Source organism: Calonectris borealis, chromosome 5 (assembly GCF_964195595.1).
Source record: "Calonectris borealis chromosome 5, bCalBor7.hap1.2, whole genome shotgun sequence".
In the NCBI taxonomy this organism is placed as follows: Eukaryota; Metazoa; Chordata; class Aves; order Procellariiformes; family Procellariidae; genus Calonectris; species Calonectris borealis.
This window is the reverse complement of record NC_134316.1, coordinates 4,938,182-4,964,424: the sequence shown is the minus strand read 5'-3', so window position 1 is coordinate 4,964,424 and position 26,243 is coordinate 4,938,182. Positions and strand designations below refer to the sequence as shown.

At 47.1% G+C, this 26,243-nt stretch overlaps 2 protein-coding genes across 5 annotated transcripts in view; both read right to left on the bottom strand.

Moving 5' to 3' along the window:
- Nucleotides 1-26,212, bottom strand: part of LGALS3 (galectin 3) — a 27,974-nt gene extending 1,762 nt beyond the window's left edge. Inside the window, exons 1-5 of the mRNA XM_075150787.1 lie at nt 26,147-26,212; nt 1,755-1,777; nt 1,094-1,459; nt 806-894; nt 380-548 (exon numbers count right to left, since the gene is read on the bottom strand). Coding sequence (XP_075006888.1) covers nt 380-548; nt 806-894; nt 1,094-1,459; nt 1,755-1,772 — 642 coding nt within the window. The 5' untranslated portion in view covers nt 1,773-1,777; nt 26,147-26,212. The remainder of the gene's footprint in view (nt 1-379; nt 549-805; nt 895-1,093; nt 1,460-1,754; nt 1,778-26,146) is intronic.
- MAPK1IP1L (mitogen-activated protein kinase 1 interacting protein 1 like) lies at nt 14,576-26,243 on the bottom strand. Of its 4 annotated transcripts, XR_012673758.1 has the most exons (5): nt 26,147-26,243; nt 18,934-18,961; nt 17,683-18,396; nt 17,091-17,230; nt 14,576-16,804 (listed from the first exon to the last, which is right to left on the bottom strand). XR_012673758.1 is itself a non-coding variant. In XM_075150788.1 (4 exons), exons 2-4 carry the CDS (start codon nt 18,955-18,957, stop codon nt 17,219-17,221), a joined length of 750 nt encoding a protein of 249 aa, XP_075006889.1. In that variant the 5' UTR covers nt 18,958-18,961; nt 26,147-26,243; the 3' UTR covers nt 14,576-17,218. The 4 variants fall into 4 exon arrangements, 3 of the variants coding, with proteins under 3 accessions (XP_075006889.1, XP_075006890.1, XP_075006891.1); XM_075150788.1 differs by having other exon boundaries at nt 14,576-17,230; XM_075150789.1 differs by lacking the exon at nt 26,147-26,243 and adding an exon at nt 19,277-19,339 and having other exon boundaries at nt 14,576-17,230.

The following is a 26,243-nucleotide window of genomic DNA, read 5'->3' as shown; positions in this document are numbered from 1 at the left end:
TGCAGGAGAAAAAACTTGTGAAGAGAGGTTGGCTGCTAACGGGGGAAATGCTTTATAGAAACCTGCCCAACAACCGCTGCAGAACGATGGTGTAAATAAGGAGGATTTAATAATTGGGAATAACAGAAGTGGGGAGAAGTTATACCCTGGGCACCTGGACCTGCAGGAGGGGGTAAGACGTGCAGGGAAGGTGCCGTAGCCCTGCTGTGCTGGACAGCCAGGGACGCGCACCGGGCGACTGCCCCAGAAGCACCCCTGGGAGCCAATTCTTGTGCAAAAGCACCAAGGTCCTTACAGTGAGTCCTGTTACACAGCCCCGACCAAACCCTCCCAGCTGCTGTTGGCACATTAAGACTGAGTTGGAGGGTTTTTTTGGTACCTTGAAGGGTTTTCCAGCTTCAAATGGAAACCTGGGAGCTGTCCTCTCCTCCTTTCCCCAGTTATTCTGAAACATCGAATTACAGACGATGACTTTCCTGTTGTCTTCTTTAAAGCGGGGATTAAAGTGGAAGGCAACGTCATTCCCTTTCTTGAAATCCAGTGAAAACCTGCAAAGACAATAATGGATTCGCTGCTTTTTCTACGAAAGCCCTGGACTCTTACAGTAGCAGCAAGCGGGCAGAAAGAAAAACCCCACAGATGCGTTGGGCAATGACAGGGCATTTAGACATTTATTTTGTGTAATATTTGATTTTACACCGGGCAGGTGTTATTCAGGAACGGAAAGCAAATTCCAGCCCCCCTGCTCTGTCCAGCAGCACCCCACGGAAACCCCCCCGCCCTCGGTGCTGGACACCCCCGGTACCTGTTTGGGTTGGGGTTGACGGTCCCCGTGATGGTTATGAGCATCCGAGGGACGAGTCCTGCCTGCAGGGGCAGCTCGAAGGGGACTTTCTGGGAGACAAGGGGGATTTGGTGTTAGTAAAAAAGCACATCAAAAGCCAAATGCTTGGGCACGGGCTGGGTAACAGTGTGACACCGTGATGACCCATGCCACCCGCCCTGGGGACAGCCAGCCCCAGGTCCCTCCCGTGGCCAAGCAAAATCAGGCAGTGAAGACACAGAAACCCTTAAAATATGATGGAGCCGTTACCATCGGAGGAGCCGGTCCCCCCTGCGGAGGAGGGGGCCCAAATCCAGGGCCACTGGGCGGTTGTCCTGGGGCAGGATACGGCCCTGGTCCTGCTGGTGCTCCAGGGAATGCTCCAGGTGCTCCCGGATATGGTCCTGCTGGTCCTCCAGGATACGGCCCCGGTGCTCCAGGATACGGCCCCGGTGCTCCAGGGTACAGCCCCGGTGCTCCAGGGTATGGCCCCGGTGCTCCAGGATAGGTCCCCGGAGGGCCGGGGTACGCCGGGAACCCCCCAGGAGCCGGCGGCTGGTTCCCCCAGGAGGGCCAGCCTTGGGGTGGGGGGGCAGAGGGAGTGGGGTTGTTGCCGGTGGACAAAGCGTCGGACAACTGGGGACAGAGGGGAGAGGAGGAGGGTTAGGTGGGTGACGTTGATCCTAGGGGCAGGTTGAGTCCTCCAACCCCCGGCTTCTGTGGCCCTCGGCACATGCAGTGGCAGGGGTTGAGTGCCTGGGCTGAGGTTTCCAGAAAACCAGTAAATGCCGATGTCACTGGAGCGGATTTGGGGAGTTAGGCAGGTTAGCGAAGCCGCGCTCCCACCCCTGCCGAAGGTCCCCGCTTCCAGGCAATTAAACAATCACAGCCCCCACTTTTTTTTTTTTTTTTAAAAGAAAGCCATACTTACAGAGAACCCGTCTGACATTTTTCCTACAACAAAAAGACAAAGGACGCTTCAGTTATTTTTAACATACGCCATCCGAAAAATAGAGATTTTTGAGAAGAGTTACAGTTTACAGCGGCAATGGGCTGCAAATCACTAAGTCCCCGCCGCATACCTGCCAGGCGAGCCGACAGCTCCGGTACCGCAGCACAAATCCTCGACTGATACCTGCGGGAGAAATCGAGGGTCACCACCACGAGCCGCCTGAACGGGGGTGAATCCAGCCCAAACACCCCCCGATGAGATCGGCCACTGCGGGTTGATGTTAATGCAACGCCATCGTTGACCTTACAACGCTGCTGGCGTCGAGCCGAGAGGGGACACCGGACCGTGGGGACCTGGTGCTGCTCTGCCCCGAGAGCTCGCGGCTCCCTCCAGCCTCTCGCCGGGTTTTCACCGGGTTTTTGCTCTTTGCTCGCAGGGAAGCACCGCGCGGCGTCGCAAACCGCGCCAGCACCCTCGTCCTCCAAGAACCACGGCTCAACGTGGACCTCTGCATTTGATCTACCCAAAAAGCAGGATAGGTGGCAGGTCTGCTGTGCTCAGAAGTCAGGGAGATTCATTCCAGCCTCCAAACACCTTTTATAAAGGAAAAAAAACCCCAATGGGCAGTGCGGTGAGCTGTCCTTTCTGCCTCCGGCAAACCCGCTCTGCAGCCAGCCCTCCGCTGTCACCCCGGCTGGAGGCTGGCAGGGCCCTGCAGCAAGGCCCTTTCCGGGGGGGGGTGACAGCAGCACGGGGGGGACACGGCCACGTCCCTGCCCTGGCTGCAGGGGGGGGACACACGGCCACCTCCCTGCCCTGGCCGGGGGATGCCAGCTGTCTGTGCGGGACTCCGGGTGACACCCACACCCACGCAGACTCTGCGCAAGGGGAAGGCACCGAGCTCCTCGGGGGGATGAGTAACACGGTACCAGTGCCCACGCATGTCACGGGAGCAGTTTTGCCCTGCATGCCAGCCGCAGCCAACGTTATTCACTTCCCCATCCGCGAGGGATCATCCCAGAAAAGATTCAATAAAAAAACCCCAAACAAAATCCCTGGGGCGGGCGGCAGCAGCAACACGAGCTGCAGGGGAGGGCTACAAAACCAGCACGGCACGTCGGGGGACACGCGGCCACCCCACGGCATGTGGGACGGACACTTGCGGCACGGCTGGAAAGGCAAGAGGAGGGTGGCACCCAGGGGTGGTGGTCCCCTTTCTCCCCCACACACATCCCTGCTCGCCCCGCGCCAGCCGGAGGGCACGGCGGGGGGGACACACGTGCCACCGGCCACCCCGGGCCAGCGGATAAAAACTGCTTTACAAGTTTTATGAGTCCACACCGAGCCGCTCTGCCGCAGCAGGGCCAAACGCATACCTGCCTGCGTGCAGGAATAGCCGCAGCCCGAGCTGGATTCCTCCCATCAAAGAGAGCATTCATAAAAGAGGGGAAAGAAAAAAAAGAAAAAGGAGAGGCAGAAAAGGGGGAAGAAAAGGAAAATTCCAAATTGAAAACAGAGAAGGAGCAATTCTCTTCGAAAGAAACATTCGGACGCACAAAGGTCACAACAAATCTGGCTGGCCTGCCTTGGGAATAACAAAAAACTCAAGTTTTCACAACCAACAAATAACTCCTTTCCCTGCAAAACACTCATAGTCCTGAGCCCACGTGATTTTTAAGCCAGTCTTTCAACCAGCATCCAGAAGCCCGGACTGTTTGATCGGCCCGTATCTCGCAAAGCTTTTATTTGCCTTCTGGGTCTTTTGTTTTTTAAGCCCTTGCGTTTGCCGTTTGTTTGCAGGGTAAAGCCGAGGGTGCGCAGGCGGCTCCTGCAGCCTCCCCGGGGCTGGATCCAGCCAGGTCGGCTTTGGTCGAGCCACAGCTACATGGTTGCTGATGGCTTGGGCTTCTGCGGCGAGGGGGTCCCGCCTGCTCCCCACTCTTCTCCCTGCAATACCTCGGGGAGAAGCAATTTTGCTCCCTTGCACGGATTTCTTATTGCTTTGGTCCTGGTGGGACGGCGTGGCAGGAGTTTCGTGTTTCCCCTCCGGGACTGGGACGGCCGATTTGCTGTTTGTAACCAAAATCTTGAAAAAACACTATTCCTCTGCCACCAAATGGTGCCACCGAGCCTGGAGGTCACCCTCTCTGTCACCGCAGTGTTGTAGCTCTCGGACCCTCTGGAAATGCTCCAGTGGGTTATTTGCCCGCTGCCGGGCTGTCGCAGGTGCGGGAAGGGGATTTCTCCCACCCGCAGCCCCGGGCAGCTCTGCCCTTCGGCAGCGCCTCAAAGATGCATTTCCAACGCCATTTGGGCTGCTGAACTTGAACTCACTTGATCTCTCCCCCAGCAGCTCTCTGAGCTCTCACCGACCCGACGGGAGATCGGCTGCAGGGAACGTCCCGGGGCGGACCCCTAGAAAGCACCCCGAGTATTTCCTATATTCGCGTGAAGTGGAAAAACTTCTATTTGGGAAAGAAATAGAAGGGTTTTTCCCCTCGGCGCTACTTCTATTTGGGAAAGCAACCTCTTCCCCTCGGTGCTATTTCTGCAGTGATTTTCTGGGGTGTCTTTCTGGGTGTCTCCAGCCTCCCACGCATCGATGCTCACTCCCACCCCTCCGCGTGGTTTTTGGGGCATGGGCTGGGCCACCCCGGCACCCTGCGAGTTGCAAACAGCCTTAAATCTCCTTAATATTCACCATGCCACGGTTATCCCAGGCATCCCCTAAAGCCAGCGAGGGCTTTATATACGCTCCGGCTGCTGTTCTGAATCGCAGAGCCGGCGGCACAGCTGCCCTGGGAGCTCACGCGTGTCCCACCTCCCACTCCCACGCACAAGGGGACGAGCACACTCTTAACCCTATCTTTGCAAGGCAACGCGTGCCTTAACCCCGCTGCTGCTCCCCCTGCGCCCACTCGAGACCCCCGTGGGTGGGTGCATCCACTCACCCGCGGTGCAGCGGCTCCCGGTGGCGGCTCCGGGGCTGGGCTCCCGCGGCAGCCGGGCGGCCCGGGCACGGCAGCGGGGACCCCGCCTGGCCGGGGCGGGAACGGGGCGGGGACCCCGGGGCCGGGCGCCGGGGAGCCGTTTGTCAGCGGCAGCTGTAATGGCACCCAGCGCGGTTCTGCTGCGGGGTGAGGGTGAATCATCCCCCGTTCGCTCAACCGGCTTCACGGCTTAAAGCGATAGAAAAGAAAAAGGCGGGTTTAGTGGTGAGATTGCGATCGGCTGAACGGTGCTGCTGGGGGACGGGAAGAGAAGAGAAGGGGAGAGGAGAGGGGAGAAGAGCGGAGTGGAGAGCAGAGGAGAGAAAAGAGGAGAAGAGAAGAAGAGAAGAGAAGAGGAAGAGAGGAGAGGAGAGGAGAGGAGAGGAGAGGAGAGGAGAGGAGAGGAGAGGAGAGGAGAGGAGAGGAGAGGAGAGGAGAGGAGGAGAGAAAGAGAAAGAGAAAGAGAAAGAGAAGAGAAGAGAAGAGAAGAGAAGAGAGGAGAAGAAGAGAAGAGAAGAGAAGAGAAGAGAAGAGAAGAGAAGAGAAGAGAAGAGAAGAGAAGAGAAGAGAAGAGAAGAGAAGAGAAGAGAAGGAGAAAAGAGAAGAGAAGAGAAGAGAAGAGAAGAGAAGAGAAGAGAAGAGAAGAGAAGAGAAGAGAAGAGAAGAGAAGAGAGAAGAGAAGAGAAGGAGAAGAGAAGAGAAGAGAAGAGAAAGAGAAGAGAGAATATTTCAGTTGGAAGGGACCTACCATGATCATCCAGTCCAACCGCCTGACCAATTCAGGGCTGACACACACTTTAATTGGTGTCATCAAAAACATAGAAACTACTTCTTTAAGGCAGCAGCTGAACTAAACAGCTTAGCTAATATTACAGCTGATACAAAAAAAAAAAAGGCAAAAATCTCTTGAGTTAGGTTTTAATGAATTTTAGTATAATTCCTTCCAGTTCATCTCTGCTTATCTAAAAGATTGGGCTTTAAAAGAGGGCAGCCTCCTCTCTACTGGGGCACCAGCCTGGATTTTAGCATCCTTCAGCTTCACATAATACTTGTCACGGGGATTCAGATCAAACCTAAGCGTGCAAAAGTGCTGATGAGAGATGCCAGGGACGCCCAAGGGAGCGGCCCCCGTGGGATGCTCCACTCGGGAAAATCCTTAAACAGGGAGAGCTGCCTCACTTGCCTTTCACAGCACCCAAACTCACCGCAGTAAATAGGCACTGCGATGATGTTTTAGGGCAAAGGGACATGGCGAGGATTTAAACCAGTAACGTTAAAGGATCCCTGATAGGTTGCATGAGTATCTGGAGCTTCCTGAGCCTGTAACACAAGCAGGAGGAGATCACCGCCCTTCAAGTCCTTGCTCCAGCATCTGTCTAAAACGCAGCCTTTCTGAGAGTATATTAATCAAGAGGTGCACATGTGCAGAGCACGTGTTCATAAAGTTGATTAAAGTGACATGCGCCAAGTGTTTTTAAGCAGGTACAGGTGGCTTCTGCCTTCCCCGATAAGGCTGCATTAACTCGTTAGCACACCGCTTTTTCCCTTCCTCCCTAAGACCCCCCAAAAGGTCTTTGGCAAGAGATATTTGCGTGAAAAACCTGTATTGCTAGTTTCGGGATTTCACTCAAAGGCTCCAAATCTTTACCAAAGAAAGAGGTTTGTCTGGTTTTTTTCCAGTTCCAATGCCATGAGGAGAGGAGAGGAGAGGAGAGGAGAGGAGAGGGAGAGGAGAGGAGAGGAGAGGAGAGGAGAGGAGAGGAGAGGAGAGGGAGAGGAGAGGGAGAGGAGGGGAGAGGGAGAGGGAGAGGGAGAGGGAGAGGGAGAGGGAGAGGGAGGGGAGAGGGAGGGGAGAGGGAGGGGAGAGGAGACTTATGCAACAGATACACGGTGTTAAAAAAAATGCTTGACCAAAAGGGAAAACATGAATCAAAATCTGAGCTAATTTCTTCACTTAAATGAACCAAGCAGCAGCGAGGACGACGAGCGAGCATCCCTTCAATGGGATGGGTGCCGAGAGCCCTTCGCACGCAGAGCGAGGAAACGTCCGCCTTTCACTTTGCTCCACTTCATCTGAGTCATCCCGTTGTGACTCACGTGGTCGGACACGGAGATCTGGCAACTCTCGTCAAGCTTTGCCTCTCGGGATGGAAAAAAAAGAGCAGCTGGGTTTATAGCCAGAGCACGAAGCGAGCAAGGCAGTGCACGAACGCCCCGGCTCTGTAGCAGACGTCAGTCACAGCGATCGCATCTCTCGCTTGCAGGGTTGCAACACCTTGTGATGCACGGCCCTGCAACGCGGGGCTGGCTGCTCTTCAAAAGTGGATAAAAAAAATAGTCGTTTCTCAAAAATAAGCATATACTTGGGGTTTGGATTTTTTTTTTAAGCACTCGTAAGTATCCTGTTTGCTTTAGACTCTTAATATAAAACGCAACCCTGCTTGGTACCACGTACAATTTAAAGCTCCGAATTGCAAACCCACGGGGTGGGAGAGACGGAGAACGCGGGCAGGCGGCTCGGCCGTCCGATCACGCTGTTTCTTAGGGATGTACTCTCCGACGTGCCCTTCGCTGTAGCCAAACACATTCTCTAACCACAATTTACTTTCCCCATTTTAAAACGCCCAGCATTTATCTGCTAGCGTGCAAGTGCCAAATGATATTTAACGGCAACCCAGCAATAAGGCAGAGATGAGCTAATTAGCTCAATTCCACAACGGGCTCAGGATCGGTGCAGGACTGGGAGTAACTCACCCACCAGCTCTGGGTCCCCAAGACACTCAGGCACCGTTACGCTATACAGCACATACATTATTAAACGTTTCCCTCGAACAGCAACCTTTGACAGGCTGCTCTGCAGTGGTTTCCAAGGGCCACCGACTACGGAGCGCTGTTTATTGCAGGGCTTGCCTGCAGTTGCGTTACAGCAACGTTTATGTTAATTAACTACATACTGTGGTAGTTTAAAAGAAGCCATTTAAGCTGAAGACCAAGTAGCACAAGACCAAGTAGCTTAAAATACATAAAATATATATATATACACACACAAAAATATATCTAGAAATGACAGTTTGCAATTACAACTCAGAATTATCAACCCTTTACTTGGTCCCGGTACCCTTTACTCTACGCTGACTTTACGTCAGGAGTTAATGTCTTCTGCATCTTCTGTTCTTGTGGATACCGAGTCTCCCAGAGGCAAAAGACCCCACCCCAATGGGCGATACATCTCTATAAAGTTAAATAAATTTAAAGCAATAATTTCAAACTGCTTATTGGAAATGAATAAACAGAAAGCTGCTTCTCTCTTGTCTTCCTGACGGTAAATTAATGGGAAGGAAATCGATCTAGAGGGCAAGAAGCTCGATGGCACAAGAGATCCACTGCCCTTCACAGAGCAGAACGACGCGCACCCGCGTGATTTTCTGTCTCATGGTTTCTGTGGCCTGACTTGTGCGTGGGGTTGGCAGCAACCCACGTGCAACGTTTGGGCTGCAGATCGACCGTCGAGGCCGTGCTCGGCGCAATCCCAAGGTGCTAAATTCAACCATCACCTCTCGTTCCTCCCCGTGCAACCTCCCAGGCTGAGGAACGGGAACGGCGACAACGTCACCTCCTTTGTCTCAGACAGAGGAACGAGGTTCTGGGTGCCACAAATGCCTTTGCGGAGCCCCACGTTGCACCTCCCTGAGTCACCTCCGACTCTGCAGCAATAAAAAAGGGCATCGCAGCAAAAGCAGGCAATGGGACTCTCCTCCGTGAACTGCCAGGCTTGTGCCGTATCCTCCCAGGACTTCTGCAAACAGCCTCCTGCAGAGAATCGAGCAGCCCCGCTCCCCCCCACGCAGCCCTTTTTGGGGAGATGGCCCGTCCGAGAGCTTTCTTGGCTGCATTACTCATTGCATCGCCTTGCTCCAGCGCTAGTGAAAAATTCAATGCAGAGGGAGGTTGAGGACTTCAAGAACTCAAGTTTGATGGTAAAGAAAGCAAAAGCAGTAGATCAAGAGCATCGATGCTCACAGCACCATCCCTGCTGCTCACACGTACCTTCCCATCTACGAGCAAGTCTGGACTTGCTCTCTTTTTCCTGCAGCAGCTCCCTTTTATTCTCTCTTTACAAAGCATAAAGCAAAACTCCTGCCTTTGCAGCTTCTTTCTCCTAGAAAAGAGAGTACCCTGTGCGAAATTGCAGCTCCTCCAGTTCCCTCCTGCTCTGCCAGTGCCAGGAGAACGGCAAGTCCACCCCCAGAAAGCTTCGCACAGCTTCTAACACTGATGCTGCAGATGAGCAAAACCACGCTACAGTTTGAAGCTTGTATATTATTAAAGATGAATAAACGAGAAGCACTTTGCGCTTGACATGCCGATCTGAGCATTAAGTTGCTTTCCAAGCCTTAAACGAGTCTCGTAGCAATTTGTGTCAATAGAGATTTACAAAAGTTCTCAAACCCCCCCTGGCTTTGAACTTAACCGTAACCACTTCCTCTTCCTCTGCCGCCCCAAGCTCTGCGCAGCACGCTGCCCGGGGGCCCTTAAGGAAGGTCCTTCACCCTAATGTTATTAAATAACTGGATGAGAAATGCCTACAGCGATCCCAAATACCTGTGAGGATGGGGTGAAAGACCCCCATGGCTTGCTGCCATCAAAAAGATGAGGTCCCGGTGCTTTTCTTGCCCATGCTCTGTGCTTGCCCAAACACGCAACCAACTCATTCAACCTTACAGAAAACTAATCCACCCTAAAAAGCCGAAGGGAATAGTGCTGTGCTGCAGGAAGGGGTTGAATCAGCTCAAGCCTACCCCCACCAAAGGCAAGGTGGGACCCTGTTGTCTCCTTGGGTGCAGCACCGGGAGATCCAGGAGGTGGGTGAAGGGCTCACGCAGCCAACCTGGCCCGGGGGCTTCTTGCCTCCAGACACAGCTTTGCCCCTGGAAAGATGCTCGATAAGGAGAGTAAAAGCCCCGAGTGATACCGCAGTGACCAGACGGGGTTGGAAAGAAAAGGTGAAGGCTAGAAAAAGACAGGGCAGCTGCAATACCAACCACTCTGATGAACTTACTTTAAAAGAACTTTATTACAACAGCAATTTGTGGCTTTTACTGTAGCTCAGGAAACCAGAAGAGATGGGAAAGGGAAGAGCTTTGTCCCAGGCAGGTTAGCAGACTTTTCTGCTTTGCTGCCCTGCTTTTGATACTAGATTTTTGCGGAGCACAGAAATTCATTCTCCTGGGAAACCTCGCACTAAACAGGGCTGAGATTTAACTCTCGTGTACAGCGTTTGTCTTCTTCCTGTACAAGTCCAACCAAATGCAGTTTAATACGAGTCTGTGCAAAGATACAAGTTCTAACGCCACCTCCCAAACAGCCCTGTAAATCACTAAAATGTTGGTTTTCCCCATTTTTTTATCAGGTTCAATGCTAAAAATCATCAATACCAGATACAGCCTTCTCTGCCAGGGAGGATTTGCGCAGGAGAGACCGGCCAGGAGGGCTCGGAGCAGCACCACTGCCCTCTGCTGACGGCAGGACGGTGGATGTGCAGCCACCAGCTCGGAGAACAAAAAATACCAGAGGGACCACATCGGGCTTTGCTTTTACACAACAGTCATGAGCTCATTTTTCCAGCATCTGATTTGTCTTTGAAGCACTCGGAGCGGTTTTTGCTCGGTGTCATTCCACAGACGCTCTCTTTTTAGCAGCTACTTACTCTGACAGCCCGTACAGACCAACAGGAGAGCATCAAGACGAGGAGGATGGCATCTACCGACGATCATCCCCGTATTCCAGGCTGTGCGGCGTTGCTCACGCTCAGCTTTCCGAGCGGGAAAATGGGGACAGCATCAAGGTTGAAATGCAAACGTGAAAGCGTGAAGTGGAAGCTGCTAAGACTTCGAAGCGCCTGTAATAAAAAGCTTTCAAGATAATCAACTCGGATGATGTCTCCTTGAGGAGCGCCAACGAACTCCAGCTTTACACAGCCCAACACGCAGCGAGAACAAGCACCAGGATATTAAAGCATTAATTCGTCCCACTTCTAAGCAAACTCAAAATAAGATATTCTGCCACCTTCTCTGTGCTGGAGGGGGTTGCCCTATAACTGAAGGGAATACAGGGAAATTAGAAAGCACAGGATTCAAAACCCCTTTGAACAATTTCTATCATACAAAGCACTATAAAAAGCTTTTCACATCATGCAAATTAAGCACATTCTTGTGAAAAGGCACCATAATACAGTTTTACTTTTCATTATCTGTTAATAGCTTAGTAAACCGGAGTATCCTGACAGATCACCCCTTGTTAGCACAGACTGGCTTCCCACCAGAAGCCATAGATCTACCCCAGAAAAACACTCCATTAATTAGCCAGAATAAGCCCAAGAAGTCACAAATGAAATCCGCAGTCGCTTGTCACCTTCTGAATTTGTTTAAAGAAGGAATAAATTCCATGTTTGCTTTTAATCGGACATGGAGCAGCAAATTTCTTTGAGTCATGGGGTGATTCTGGTGGGAAGGGACATCAGGAGGTTCCTAATCCCTGCAGGGAGCAGGGCCAGGCTGCTCAGGGCTTTATCCAAGCTGGCCTTGAAGACCTCCAAGGATGGAGACTGCAGTGGCAACTCTTTGGGCAACTCTTTGGGCAACCCACTCCAAGGCTTGACTGTCCTCATGCTGAAAAAGTTTCTCCTTGTTCCTGGTCTCTCTCGCTTAAACTCAGGCCATCATCCAGTTTTGCAGCAACACGAGCTGGTGTTTGCTCTAGAATATGGTCTCCACCACCAGCAGGAAGTTTTCCTCTTTAAACCTGAACTATAAATAATTCTCCCCATTTCACACTGAGGATACCAGCTCCAGCCTAAATGTCACTCAGAAACAGCTAGTAACGGGGCAAGGCACAGCAGGGTACCCGACTTCTACCCAACCTCCCCCCAAGATCCAACCTGTAATAATTTAAATAGCTCATCCTCCCTAGGATCCCTCTCTAGCTCAGAGAAACGAGTTCCTCTGCAGAGCATGAAATTAAATCTTACGGTGGACATGTGCTCCAGCTCCTCTTCTGGATGAGCTTCCTCCCACGGACAAACAGCCTAATGCAAATGTCCCCTCACCGAGGCCACGGTCCCGTGGACACCGCTCTCCCACTGACACCGCTCTCCCACTGACACCGCTCTCCCACTGACACCGCTCTCCCACTGACACCGCTCTCTGCAGCTTTCTGCTCTGCCCCATTCAGCACAACGCTTTGTGGGCTGTACATGGGGTTCTATCAGAGAAGTTCTCTGGTTTAAAGATAACTGGGGTGGTGGCAGAGGGAAGAGGGGGGGAAGAGATAGGGAGATGTATATTAAGCCATCGTTACTGCCAAGCGAAACAAATCTGGTGATTGATGGCACAGCTTGACGCAAGAGTTTAAGGGTTAAGTGCTACAAGAATTCCCTCCCCTGATCATCACAAGAACATGAATCTGCAAGAGCGGATAAGATCTTGTGCAGACAACAGAACTAGGACCTGAGATGGAACCCAGAGGCACACCAACTGACTTCTCAGCACAGCCCTTCCCTGCTGAGCGTCATGAGAAAGCTGGAAGGACAGAAACACAGGTATTGCTATTTTATCTCTCCTGTAGCAGGGAGGGTACGCTTTGGAAAGTGATCCTACAGAACTGAAGTGTTTGTAGTATTACATTGACTATCCCTTATCTAGGTGTAACTTTAACTTTACCATAACTTATGATCTGCTGCACGCAGGATACAAAGTTCCCATTCTTCTGTCTTCACTGTCATGACATGGATCAACTTGATCAGCAGATCTCTGAAACAAAAGGACCTGCTTTCAACAGGCCTTGGTGCACACAGCTTTTAACGTTGGATTTCCCACACCCCTGAGAGATTCTGCAGGTAAGAGTGACCAAAAAAAAGAAAATTTTACCTTGCTGTTATCACCTTAACGGGTGTGTGCACACATGCTCGTTTTTACATCCAGTTAACTCAAATTCCACTGAATTGTGAGGGCAGAGGAAAAGTTATAGTTGATCCTCCCGCTACAACTACCTTGGAAATGTATTTGGGAAAACTGGATCCAAGATGAAGTGAAGCATGCAAACGTCATGTCCATCCAGCCATTGGCCCTCTCCAGACCACGACCTTTCCTACTGCAGCCCCTGCCCGTGCCCAGGCAGTCCACGCACCCCGGGATCGCACCCCGGGATCGGTGCCTCCCGGGTGGAGCCCAGCGCGGAGCTCACTACTCCCAGCGTCACAGATGCCTACATCCACCCACAGAGCACGCCCCGATCCGAGTCCACTCGAGATCTTTCTCCAGACGTCTCATTGTGTAATGCAGTGACAGTTAATCCTGCAGCACGTACTCGTTGATTACAAGCTTACATTAAAGTCAAAACTTGCATTTCTTGATTTGCCAGATGACACTTAACATACCAACCTATTATGTGCCTGGTGAATAACGGCTGTTTGAAGTGTATGGAATTGCATTCTAATAATTGGAATTTTGTGCTGAACTTCAGAAACAGGAAAGCCGCTATTAAGAAAAATACGTATGAAAAGTTTCGTCCTTACTTAGATGCCTAAGGGCTCTTACCACACAGAGGCAAAGGACAACCTTCGTATCAACATCCCGCCCTCTGGGCGGCACGCAGGCAGTTTTAAACAGGCTGGGCAGTGAATCAACGCCTGTGCACGGAAATGGGTCTGAACTTGCCTGAGAGAGTTCAGGCGTCTGCCTTCACAACCGCAGGCCAGAACCAACACTTCCTACGTCGTGGATCTAACCGTGCACATACTCACCACTTTTGCAAGACCCCTGGAGTAGTTTTTCAAAGCTAAATACTCCCCTAAGAATTACATAGAGAAGTATCACTTGTCGGATGCCCCCTCCCCCCAAATTCAATTAAAGTTTTTTTGGGTCTGCAGGGCAGTGAGCAAGTAATATATTTGACATATTATACCCGTGTCCTCATCTCTACCAATGCAAGAGACAACTCATTTGAGGAATCCAGAGGAGCGGACAATCCCATAGCTGAACACTGCCAAGCCAAAGCATTGGCCACGAGTTGTATTTTCTATTAACAGATCCAAGGATTACATTCAGGGCACGCGGTCTAAGAGCAGCTTGCTTTCTAAGCCTTAAAGTGGATAAATATCTTTGTTTCCACTCTTTCCTGCTCTCTGCTGCCATTTTTACCTTCCTGAAAGGGTGAAGGTGTGAACAAAGGTAGCACCACCGGCCCGCTCAGTGTGAACCGCTCCACAAGCCACTATATACAAAGAATGGAAATGTAGTGATGAGCGATGCCCAAACTTTGTAGTTCACACTGCAGCCAAGCCCTGCAGTTCCTTACTGTTATCTACCTTATCCCATCAAACTCCTGATAAGCATATAAAAACATCGTTCGCGGGTCATTTACCACATCCACATGTGTCAATCTAGCACAGGAATTGTTCAGAGCCAGGAAAACACACACCACACTTCACAGGTAAAAAGTAAGTCCCATTCCTCCTCTAGAACAAGCAGGATCAGATCTTTTTTCTCCCAATTACAAAGCAGTTTGTGAACAGGCAATACCTGAGGCTAACGTGCTACAATATAGCAATGGTGGCATCCACACTTAATATGCCTTATGCACAGGCTGCAGAAATCACAAAAGGAAGAGGAAAAACACTCACAGAAGTCAAGTAATTCTGATTTTATATTCAGTCTTTGCAAATCAAGGATGTCCTATTTTTACTATTCATTCCAGGCAAAAGTCTATACAAGCATGTCAAAAGCAGTAATTGAAAAACAGTAAACACAACAGTCTTGAAAATACGTTTAATGTCTAATCTTATACAAAAGTGACAGCATTTTCAAAAAAATATCAAATCCTGTATTTATAGCTTCTCACTATCATACAGCAATATTTGTTTCATCTAAAGAAAATACAGCAGCAGGTGATAATCTATACTTTAAAGATGTGATTGCTTATATTTCATATTGTAAACAAATGCAGTATGTCAATCTCAAAGCACAAGTCAAAACGAACTTCTCAGCAATTTAACTCAAATGATGCATAGAAATGTACAAATTCCATTGCAAAAGCTTCAGGCCAGAAGTTGCTCACACTTGACATAACATGTGATAAAGTTACTACACGGTATATAGTGACAACTTGAGTTTTTACACAATAGATTAACAGGTATACCCTTTTCACTGCTATGCAAAGAACTTTGCTCACAAAAACAAAGGGGTTATGAAACAGTTTTCATGACCTCAAGAAATACGAATATACATTGAAAAACATCCCATATATACTGAATTTTAGCCTAAATGTTCCAGTAATAAATCCTGCCTATTTCAGGAAGAACCTAGAAGTCTAGTTACTTTTACAAATCCCCTTTCCAAAAGTCATTACTTGCTACATTTGCTTTATCCTCTCCTACCTCTTCCCATTCCCTGCAAAGACATATGGCCAGTGCAATTTCAAACTGGAGCGCTGCTACTGCATGATCCATTCATTTGGAATAAATATGTTTTTTCATTACATTGATTTATAATCTAAGGCTGCAGGTATCAAAAAAGCACTTGAGCAAATGTAGTCAGTGTTCTCCTACGTTAATTTTTAATTAGTCTTGCCAAGATCGAAGCCAAGTCTGTTTGGGAGGCAACTGGGGCTTGTTTAAGGTTAGTGAAGACTTGCACTTTTGGTTCCTATTCCTAGGGTTACAAATGCTAGGTTTTAAGCTGAAATGTTAAGTATTTTTGTTCAGCTCCAGTATTGTCTTCCTAAAACAAAAAATACACATACCTTTGCTATTAGCTTTCACATTAGATTAGAACAGTCACAGTTAAGCTGACCGCTTTCTTCTGCAAAAATATTGCAGGACTTTGCCATGAAGGCTAAGACTACTAACAAGCACCACCACCGGGTCACCCCATTTGTTTTTAAGAAGTCCATCACAGGCATGCAGGAAGCCACGATAAGGTACTGGAAGAGAATTAACTCGCTTTCACAGTTCCATGATACAAAGACTCCCTAATGAGCTACCATGTTAAGCAAAATTTGTTCCTAATTCTACCTACAGAGGCTAAGTTAGGACATCCCCAGCTGGGAATGAAACAAACTGTCCACGGTCAAAATCTAGGCTATGAAGTACCACAAAGAGTGCCAGAACTCGGCACTGACACGTGGCTGCGTGTCTTGGTAACGCTAAACTAGCATTGCAGCAAACCCCTTGCATGCTCTTTGCACAGATATGGCAAGAATATGAAAACTTACTGCAGTGCCCCTTCAGAGGGGGGACAGCTACACAGCAGTGCACAGGCTTTTACACATTCAATTACTCCCTAATTACACTTACTCAGTGAGGTATGCAGACACCTAGCTGAGAACAGAGGACTTCTCCCCATTACAATATTCAGTGGAGCCCCAATGAGACCTCCTCGTTCTCAACGCTGGCAATAAGGATCTTTGTAGCTGATAGAACTAAATGCCATGCCAAAAACTGCCGGGAAGGGAATTCTCAGGTTGGGGTTTTTTTTGATCTTTTAAGCTCAAGTTCAGTTTCTAGGGACTCTGAAAAAGTGCCGAGTTTACACAACTCGGCAGCAAAGTCAAATTTTAAATGACTAGAACCCAGGTTAGAAATAGGGAAGTACCTTACCTAAGTGGGAATCAGTTTCTCTTTACATAGACCAAGCCAAACTTCCAACCACCACAGAATGAGAACTGGCAAAACGATGTCCTCATTTGCATGCATAAAACTCACATTTGTTGACTCAAAGTTAACTGCACATCCAGGTTATTTAATTTGCACATAAATGCCTGTTTGTGAACACGAACAGTGTGCTGACAAGTCAGACCAAGTATTTCAAATGCGTATCTTCTCTTCCGTAGTCCCAGACTGAGCAATTGTTTTGAGTATATACAAAATGCTGAGAAAACCTTCAAGTTCACATGCTCTGTCTCTTTAGTTTGAATTACTGTAGCATGTTCAAAAATTTCTTGACAAAAATCTTGAAACACCTTTTACTGACAGTTTAGAATAACCTGAAAATAGACAAAATATGACTATCCATCCATTCAGTGACCAGCACAAGTCTGGCAACAAGACTTAAAGCATTCGTGGAAATTTAAGAATTAACATTTTTTTAAGTCCTTGGGCCTGATTCTTTATAATCCTTACTTGGCAACTCCCATTTTTCCAAGGAATACTTGCCAACATAAGAACCACAGATGTTAGTTTTATTTCTGCTCTTCATAATTCATTTTATTAAACCAAACAATTATGCCAGCATATGAGCAAGGTAAATTTATGCAAACTGCTCCTTCATACCTCAAATGCACATACAAGAGGCAAGTATTCTTCATAGCCCCAAACGTTACTGAAACAAAAACTGTAAAAATCTCTGTAAGTAGTGGATGAAGGTGGAAAGCTACAGTATTTTGTTGCCCAGAATGTATTCAACGGTAAGGCTGCAAGAGACAATAATTCATGGTCAATACAGGCTTTTCACAAAGCAGTTAATTCAGTTACAAAAGTTCATAATTAAAAACAAATTCATCCTTATAATTTGTTATTCCCTCCCTACGTGCCCTAGAGGCAATCTCTCTAGATTACACAGACTAGAATATTTTCTTTCAGAAATTATTACAAGGCTTTCCTTGCAGTGCCTTTTAGAGAAGGCTTTCCAAGTAGTGGAAGACCACTACGATGTGATGCTTAGACACACTCCAACCTGATGTAATTTCACCATCCTAGTATATTTAGTTAAGAATTTAAGAAGTCGTCGGCTATTATTCCACTACAGAAATAAGACAGATGTGCTGAAATTCCTTACCTGCACTGCTAGGTCTTAAGCTACTGAATTTCCACACTTACAAGTATAACATTTTAGAGTAATTCAAGACCAAAATCAAATACTCACATGGGGACCACCAGGCATTGATGGAGCACCAGCAGGACCAGATGGCACTTGAAAAGGATTAGGGGGCGTAGGATATAGTCCTGGAGCTGGATATGATCCTGTGGGTGGAGGGAATGGACCTGGCGGTGAAGGTCCCCATGTTCCAGGTGGGACCGTACCCCATGGTACTGTTGGCGCAGCCCCTGGAGTCTGGGTAGGAGCGGAATATGGCCCTGGGGGTGGATATGGCATGCTAGGTGCAGGATACTGCCCTCCCATTGTTGGTCCCCATGCTCCAGAGGGCATGGATCCCCATGGCCCAACAGGAGCAGGAGGTGCAGCTGGCTCTGTTGGACCACCATAAGGTCTTGGAAGCTCTGGAAAGGGCATATTTGGTGGAGGATATTGCCCTGGTGGGACAGGACCTGGCACAGTTGGGGGTGGATATGGACCACCAGGAGGAGGGCAAGAGGGTCCAGTAGGAGGAGGAGGAAATGGAGCAGGCGGTCCAGGGGGCATTGAAGGATACATTCCTGTTGGTGGAGGTCCAAATGGCACGCTGGAAGCGGATGTATTTGGTGGCAGTCCGGTTGGCGCCGTAGGGGGAGCGCTTGGGTTGTTCCAAGGATTCGAAGCTGGCCAACCCTGCGGTGGCTGACCAGGCTGCTGACCAGGTTTTGTACTGCTCACTTTGGAGGTTTTAGCAGGCGACTGATCTGGTAAAGCATCTGCCAACTAAAAGATAAAGCGAGAATGTAAAATGTCTACTGGACTTAGTAGTTGCAGACATTCACCCACTACACGTATATGTTTCAGTTGCCAAAATGGAAGGAAGAGAGCTCTTTGTGGCTGCGCACAGATGATTACATTAGTTTTCGTGCAGCTTCTATCATTAAGGTAGAAGAGGCATTCTGACATGCTGCAGTTAGAAAACCAAAGATAAAAGGCGACCTACCACACACAGCAACAAGCAATTTCAGTGCAAATCCAGAAAGAAAAGATTTTCATAGATTTCCATTATAGCTATTCTGACATTATTAAAACACAACTCCTTTGTTAATATCACAGCAGAAAAGAACCCACAAGGCACCTAGCAGCTTCATGTTTAGTCCAGAGATTGCTACATCTACCCAAAAGGAAAACACCACAACTGCAATACAGAGGAAATCGCCTCTCAACTGCAAGCTCCCCTTCTGCTTGAAAAAGTATGTCAACTTTTAGAATGAAGTAACACAACTGGCTGATCTTCAGGAAAGAAAAACTGTTACTTACCGAAAAATCATCAGTTCCAGACATTTTGCTGAAAAGTAAGGTAAGATAAAGTGAAATTTGTTGAAAATAATAAAAGTATTTCAAGCAAGAGTTCACAGGACAAACTCTACGTTTGTCTCATTCAAACCACAGTACGTGTTAAACTGGTAGCGCTTCTTAGCAGTGGCTTTGTTTTAATGACTCTGGCCCATACAGTTATGTGCTACCCAAATACTTTCCTCTTGATAAAAGTTCTCATGAAAAGGAAAGTCTTCAGTCTCTACCTGTCTCATCTCAGACAGGACCGACATATAATGTAAATGGGTCACATTACACTAAGAAAAAATATTTCAAATATTCATACCGAGTAGGCAGCCTACCCAGACAGTGATGCCTGTAACGTATTCAGGGTCTTTTCTAAACTGGGACTCAGAAAAGTTACGGCAGGCTGCTTGCAGGTGAAGTTAATGCACCTAAAACAAAACATGATTAAATCCCCATGCAGATCTTATTGTAAGAAATAAAAGAACTATAGTTTGCTGATGCTTTATCCTCCAATTATTTCAGAACATACTAAAGGTAGTGGATGCTGTTATTTCTGTTCACTGGCTCCAGCTAGCTAGCCTCAGCTGAAAGTAGATATGGCAAAGGTGTGGTTAATGCATACCTAACTTCCAACCTCTCAACACTTAAAAGAAAAATTGAAAATGGGGACCAATCAGTCACATGCTATCTTTTCATGAAGGCAACTACTGCACTTAGAGCTTTCCAGAGCTTCACCACAATGAGAACTGACTGGCTTTGTCAATCTTTGTTAGCCATACAGAAGGGCAGCTGTCACAAACCTGAAGTTATATTGTTTGACTAACTGACAACAAATACTGACTAGAAGTGAAGAACTCTTGAAAGGATGCCCAAGAGCAGGTGAACTAGATGGACATGCCCCAGTGCAGCCAGAAAGTTTTAGGGGAGAGTGTAGGAGATAGAGAGGAACATAAGAGGAGGAAAAATGCAAAATATAAGTCAAGAGTTCAAATACTACTGCCAAGTTGACCCCCACAAAAAAAAACCATCCTTGTTTTGCTTTGTTGATGGTGAAGACCTGACTTTTAACACAGAGACTGGTCTCGGGGACAGAGGTTTGTACAGATAGCCTATGACAAATAGGTTTATAAGCTCCATTAGATTATAAATTACATAATGCAAATAATGCACATATAAACTAGAGTCTTCTCTGACACTGTGTTGTAAATTTATTACTATCTACACAATTTCCTAATCTTAAGACAGTACTGAATCAGAACAAGGGGCCGTTTAGCTCAGCATCCCATTTTATCTTCAGCAATGACAGCAAGGAAGAACAAGAACAGGGATGACACTCACCCCAATACTTCAACGATATCAAGCTCAGATACTTCCTAAGTTGTAGGGAATTTCTATGGAATAACAACCCTCAAAGAATTTCTCTTCCACAAACACGTCTAGTTTCCCTGTTTGTACCTACAAGATCCATTGGCGAGGAACTCCACAGGGCTGCTGTTTGTTACACAAAAAGGCACCTTCTTTTTTGTTCTAAACCTGGATCTTACTAGATTCAGTTGTTACTCCTTCATTCTTGCAGCTGAGGAAATCAGTAAATCTATTCTTATCCGCTCTGCCCATGCTGCTCATTATTCTACAGATTTTTACCATTTTGTTTTAGCTGTTCCTTCTCCAGGCTGAGCTCTAGCTTATTTCATTGACCCTTGTGCAGCAGCTATTCCGTACCTTTGATTATTCTCACTGCCTCTCTTTGAGGCTTTTCCAATTCTTTGGTATCTTTTGAGATGAATGACAAGAAAGAACCACACAGAATTCAAGATGTGGGATAACCATTGATTTATACAGTTTCATAATTATGTTCTGGTTTGTCCTCTATTTCCTTCCTAATACTTCTTAATGTTTCATCTGCTTTTTGATCGCTACGGAACTGACACTTCTGTGGCAATATTTCATTCCTCAGTGTTAAGGGTTAGCCCATCATTTTATATATGAAATTATATGTACCACTCTACATTTATCTATTCTGAATTACATCAGATTTATCGACATTGAATTATATCTGCCATTTTATTATCTAACCCTTACTTTCCTGAACGGCTTCATATCAACAAGACACTCCTCATCCCATTTCCCAAATTATTTATGACCTCACCGAGCAACCCAGACCCCTGTGGAAACACAGTGAACTTCTCAAGTTACACCTAACAATTTAAATAAACCTTTTAAGAAATATGTATCTACAAAGTTAGCGCCCTGGTGCAAGTCAGTGCCTAATTGCATGAATCCGAAGGTTTGTTAAAGCTCCAACATTAGCTTGTAACAGCAGTAGTTCCTTCAAGTACGTACAAATACCTGAATCTTTGTATCAGACGAGGTACACTGTTCAGATCAATGACCATATGCTTAAACTTGAGAAACCAACTGAACTACATCAGGAAAATGGTTTCTGCTCCTATTATTAACAGCTCGGCTGTTTGAGAGATATCTACCAGAAAAAGCTCAATTTCTCTTCAATAGATAGCTCTTACGTTAAAGGAGTTTGTTGGTTTTTGCAATGAACCATGCTCAATAATAATCAGAAGTTGATATGTGCTTTTTAGTGGCATTGTAGTTCAATTTACCTATACAGACACAGAAGCTATTTAATATAACCCACAAAATATAGGAAATTAATCATTAATACAGACAAGTACAAAAATAACTTTTTACATAAGTATGCATGTAAATGTATTCATAAGAAAAAAAAAAAACAACGGGTTAGCAAAAAGCAACACCAAAACAGGCCAAGAGAATCATCCTTTCTTTAGGCAGATGGAGAGATGGGATAAGACCAACTGAAAAACAGATCCACAAGAGATTGAAAAAAGCCCACAGAAAAAATTAGAACATACGCTGCAAGGGAGAAAAGGAAGAGAGGAAACAAACCTAAAGGAGAACTCAGAAGAAAATCCCATGATCTGTCACAAAAGTGGCAGAGAGTAGTAAATTCAAGTCAAAGCAGGGGATGAATACAGTTGAAACTGGCCTGCTTACCAAGTATCAACAAATATCCCCAATGTTCGTCAGCAGATAATTTCAAAATATTTCTGTGCCAAGCAAATTAAGGAAACAATTCTGCTACATGACTTACGAAAAAAAAGTGTAGTTAAGCATAGCTTATAATGAGATTTATTGGCTTTTTTACTTTGGCAAGCAGACTAGAGCAACATTTGTTGGCACCATTTGGCATAACTGAGTCAATGCCAAGCATGTCAAGGATCGTCTTGCAGACAGGATGGCCTACTTCAGGGACGTTTTTTAAACATACATTTAATCTCGGTACTGCCACCTTCATTTAATAAAAAAAGAAACTGTAATTACCATCAGACACATTCAGACAACATATGAACTAATTTGTACTTAAATCTGGAATCTATATTCCATTCAAGTTGTTCAACACTGGTATAAAGAATTTCAATCAAAACCTTACAGAAATATCAATTACATTTGTAGAAGTATTGCCCAAGGCATTCACATGCTCACAAATTGGACTCAAAGACACTGTCAGACAGAAGACCTCCAAGTAACTCCATTTTAAAGTCCCCACTGGTCACGCGTGGGCTCAAGATTTTAGAAAAATGTACTGAATGGTGCCGTGACTAGATTTTTAGAGTCGGTAGAATTAACAAATGGACTCTCATTTTCTCTTGAAGCTTTCCTAAAGAGCACTGCACAAGTGCCGATACGAGCGAAGAAAAGCCGATTCATGCAACAGACGTCCATTTTACCACATTTAAACTCTACTTCAAATTATTCTTTCCTGCAGTTGAGGGGAAGAAAGAGCGAGTGGAAGAAGGAGGGTTCAGGAGTTTAAGTAATTTGGCAGGGAGTGGAAAGACTACAGAACTGGCAGCATTCAAACTGAAGTCCTGCTCGCATCCACTGTGCTGTAAGATAAGATTTCCTTTGTTTTCTGAAGGCTGCCGCCCCTGGAAACATCCCCTGCTTTCCAGAAGCACAGAGCCTGCCAGCTCCAGATCGGCTGGCGAGGGCACCATTTCTCAGCCACCTCTGAGAACACATATGGCCAGAAGTGCGAAACTAAAGCGATGGAGAGAGATGACCGATGTCTGAAAAAAAAAAGGCATCTAGGAGCAGAACGTCTCTCATCCTTTGTCTTGAAGAGTGATGGAGGACCTCCACCACACCTATCCAGAAACCATACACAGCCAAATCTTCAGACCACGGCCCAAGGCCTCCCAGACACCCACAAACTACTCTGGAGAATTAACGGCAGGTAGGTAAGACAAGCAAGCCTGCCGGGCTCCACACGGCAGGCTGGAAGAAGGTTGAGAAGCACCCTGACACAGCAATGGTATGTTAATTCTACCAACAGCATTCAAGACCAACTGGTGATTTTTGGAGAGGTCTGTGAAAAGCCTGCTTCTGGAAGCGCGGTCCTACGTATGACATAGTAAATCTGCCAGCTTCCACAATAAAACAGCTCCGCTGTGTTTTTTGAGCTCTAAACCCTCTCTGATCACATCCAGCCCAACTGAAACTGATGGATGTAGTAGCATTTTTTCCCATGCTCTTGCCTTTCCTGGCTTTTATCCCTCACCAGTCCCTAGAGAACCCCATTAGAAAGTGCTGTCCAAAACACTTTTTCTTTCTTTTACTAAAGCTATCCAAAACTACGCATCAACTGCTTTCCTATTTTTTTGAGTTGTATGACATTTTTCGAACACTTGATGTGCCAGATTTAGTTCCTGTCTCCACGATCATCTCTCAAACACAGAAAAACGCTTTCTAGATGCAACTGGCTCTGCTGCATTTCCACTGGGTGGCATGGCTCTATCAGCAAAGAGGTTCTTTTGTCACTGTAACATGACTAATACCTACCAGCATAACCTCATCTACAACAAGATTTCTGCCCACATAAGTATAACTACCCAACATAGCTATACAGATAAAATGGAAGAGAGACCAAATCTTTGACAGCTTCTAAATGTTTTCTAAAATATGCAAATTTCTGCAGCTTCTACCTTCAGGCATTAAGCGTCAACATTTTTCTAGCTGGCCTTTTCCTATCTTTCATGCCTTCTCAGCAGCCACACTGATACACATGCAATCGTTTAGTCTGACCTGCATGTTTATTCATTGGGAGAATAAAGACAATTGGTAAACAGACTGACAGGGGAAAAAACAACAGTTGCATCACTAGTAGCCACTTGAGATTTGGTGATCTTTTTGTCCCTTCCCGTGTCTGTCTTGAATGGAAGAAAGGAGGTAAGTCAGATTTTCAGTTTTCATATTTTGTGAACAGATTTAATTAAAAGCGACAATCAAAATGATGCACGTTAGTGCTTTTGCTATAAATTATCAACTAGAAAAAACAGTTCTTCAAAATAGAGGTCTTATCAGTTTCCAAGACCTGTAAAATAGAAAGCCATAAGGAACTGTAATCTGTTCCACTCTCCCACCCATGACAGGCCATTCAGTCTCACAGCTGCCTCCCCACCAAGAGCAGACCTAATCGCTTCAGATGGTCACCACACCACAAGCAGATGGTTCCACACCCGGCAAACATATATCACTTCTGAGGTGGCTCGTTTGTGCATCAGCTGTGATGCAAAACCAGTGGAGAACAGCGACTCTCCACTGCCAAAGACTACTCCTGTCCACACCATCCTACCCTGTGAATCTTGAAAAAGATCTATTAGTCCAGCAGCTCAGAATAATTAAAACATATCTTCCACAGTTGCCTCTAAACTTTCTTGAAAGCTATGGAGCCCATTCTCATCATGTTTTCCTCGTTTTTAAAAGCGTGCTTTATTTCTCATTTATAGCTTTAGCTTCCAATTATCAATTCTTCAGAAGTCTTCCGGAACTAGCTATAAAAGCTATTTAAAGAATACCTGTGTTCTCCTCCTACCAAAGCTACATATTCAGGAATTACCAGCTTAATTATTTTTATTTGTTTGGGATGAAATAAACATACTGACCCCGAGTGCGAGTGCCTATCAAATATCTTCACTGCAGGGTTATTGGTATGTGTCCCCCCACCAATAAAAACATCAAAACTGTGTGTCATATTCCGTTCTGGCCTCAACAGTGAAGAACAAAACCACACGCCTTTTTGCCCCTTTACAAAGGCTCTTTTCCAGGATAACTGCTTTTTAGGATACAATCTCACTGCACGGATACAGCTGGCATCTTTCACATCTTGATTTGGCACTGTTAAAATGTACTTGAATGAACCCAAGTTTCAAGAATATCAAAAGTGCTTTCTAGGACTGGCTCGATATTTGCCACAAATTTTTGCATCAGCCACTAGTCTCCACAGGTCTTTGGGAGAGTAGTTTCAGGGTGTGTCAGTTTTGTTTAAAAAACCAAAAGCTACCTTTGTTCTTACATCCACTGACGATAAGGTGGAAGAGCATCAGATCAACACTGTTTTCCATGGAATTCACCTAGAAACAAGTTCTCTCTCGGAAATAAAACCTGTCAGATAAGTAGTTCTCTCTCCAAGCAATGTGCCCTTTGATACCGCACAGTGCTAGCTCTCCCAGTAAGTCAGCTACCTTCAGTATTTTAACATTTCATAAAATGAATCAACTTCTCAAACCGCGAGAAATTGACTTGCCTGAGACCTTCTTTAGTGAGGAACCTTTGAGTTAAACAGTCACTTACATGCGATCCACGTTCATTTATATATTCATGTATAGATTACGACCATATAGCATAAATACAAGCCGACAAGATATTTTACCCAGCCAAGACACAGCAGCTACCACCGTTACACAGAGTAAAACAGGATCCGCTACAAAGCAACCTCCTTCGCTTTGCAGACATCAGCAAAGCCAGCCCCACGCACCCGAAAGCGGCAGCAGCCATTAGGCAGCCACCGGCACCCCGAAGCGATACGCCCTTCCCCAGGCGGCGGGTCTCCGGGCGGGGGAGGCTGGCTTCTGCCACTCACTCGACCCCCGGTACCACCCCTCCGGGGCTGGGAGAGGCGGCGGCACCTCCCGGGGATTTGAAGGGGGAAGAGCCAGCTGCGGCCCGGCGGTCCCCGGGGGCGGTGTGGGATGGAACCCCCTCCCTCTCCTTCTCCCCCCCCCCATCCCCCGCTCAGGCCCTCCCTCCCGCTGGCTAACGGGCCGGCCGGGCGGCAGACCGCCGTTGCGGGCCGCCCCGCGGCGGCGGGTACCTGGGCGGGAGGAGCGCGGCGCGGCGCAGGCCAGGAGCGAGGCAGCAGGCGGCGGCCCGCAGCACCACCGCCACCCCGACGCCCAGGCGGAAGCGGA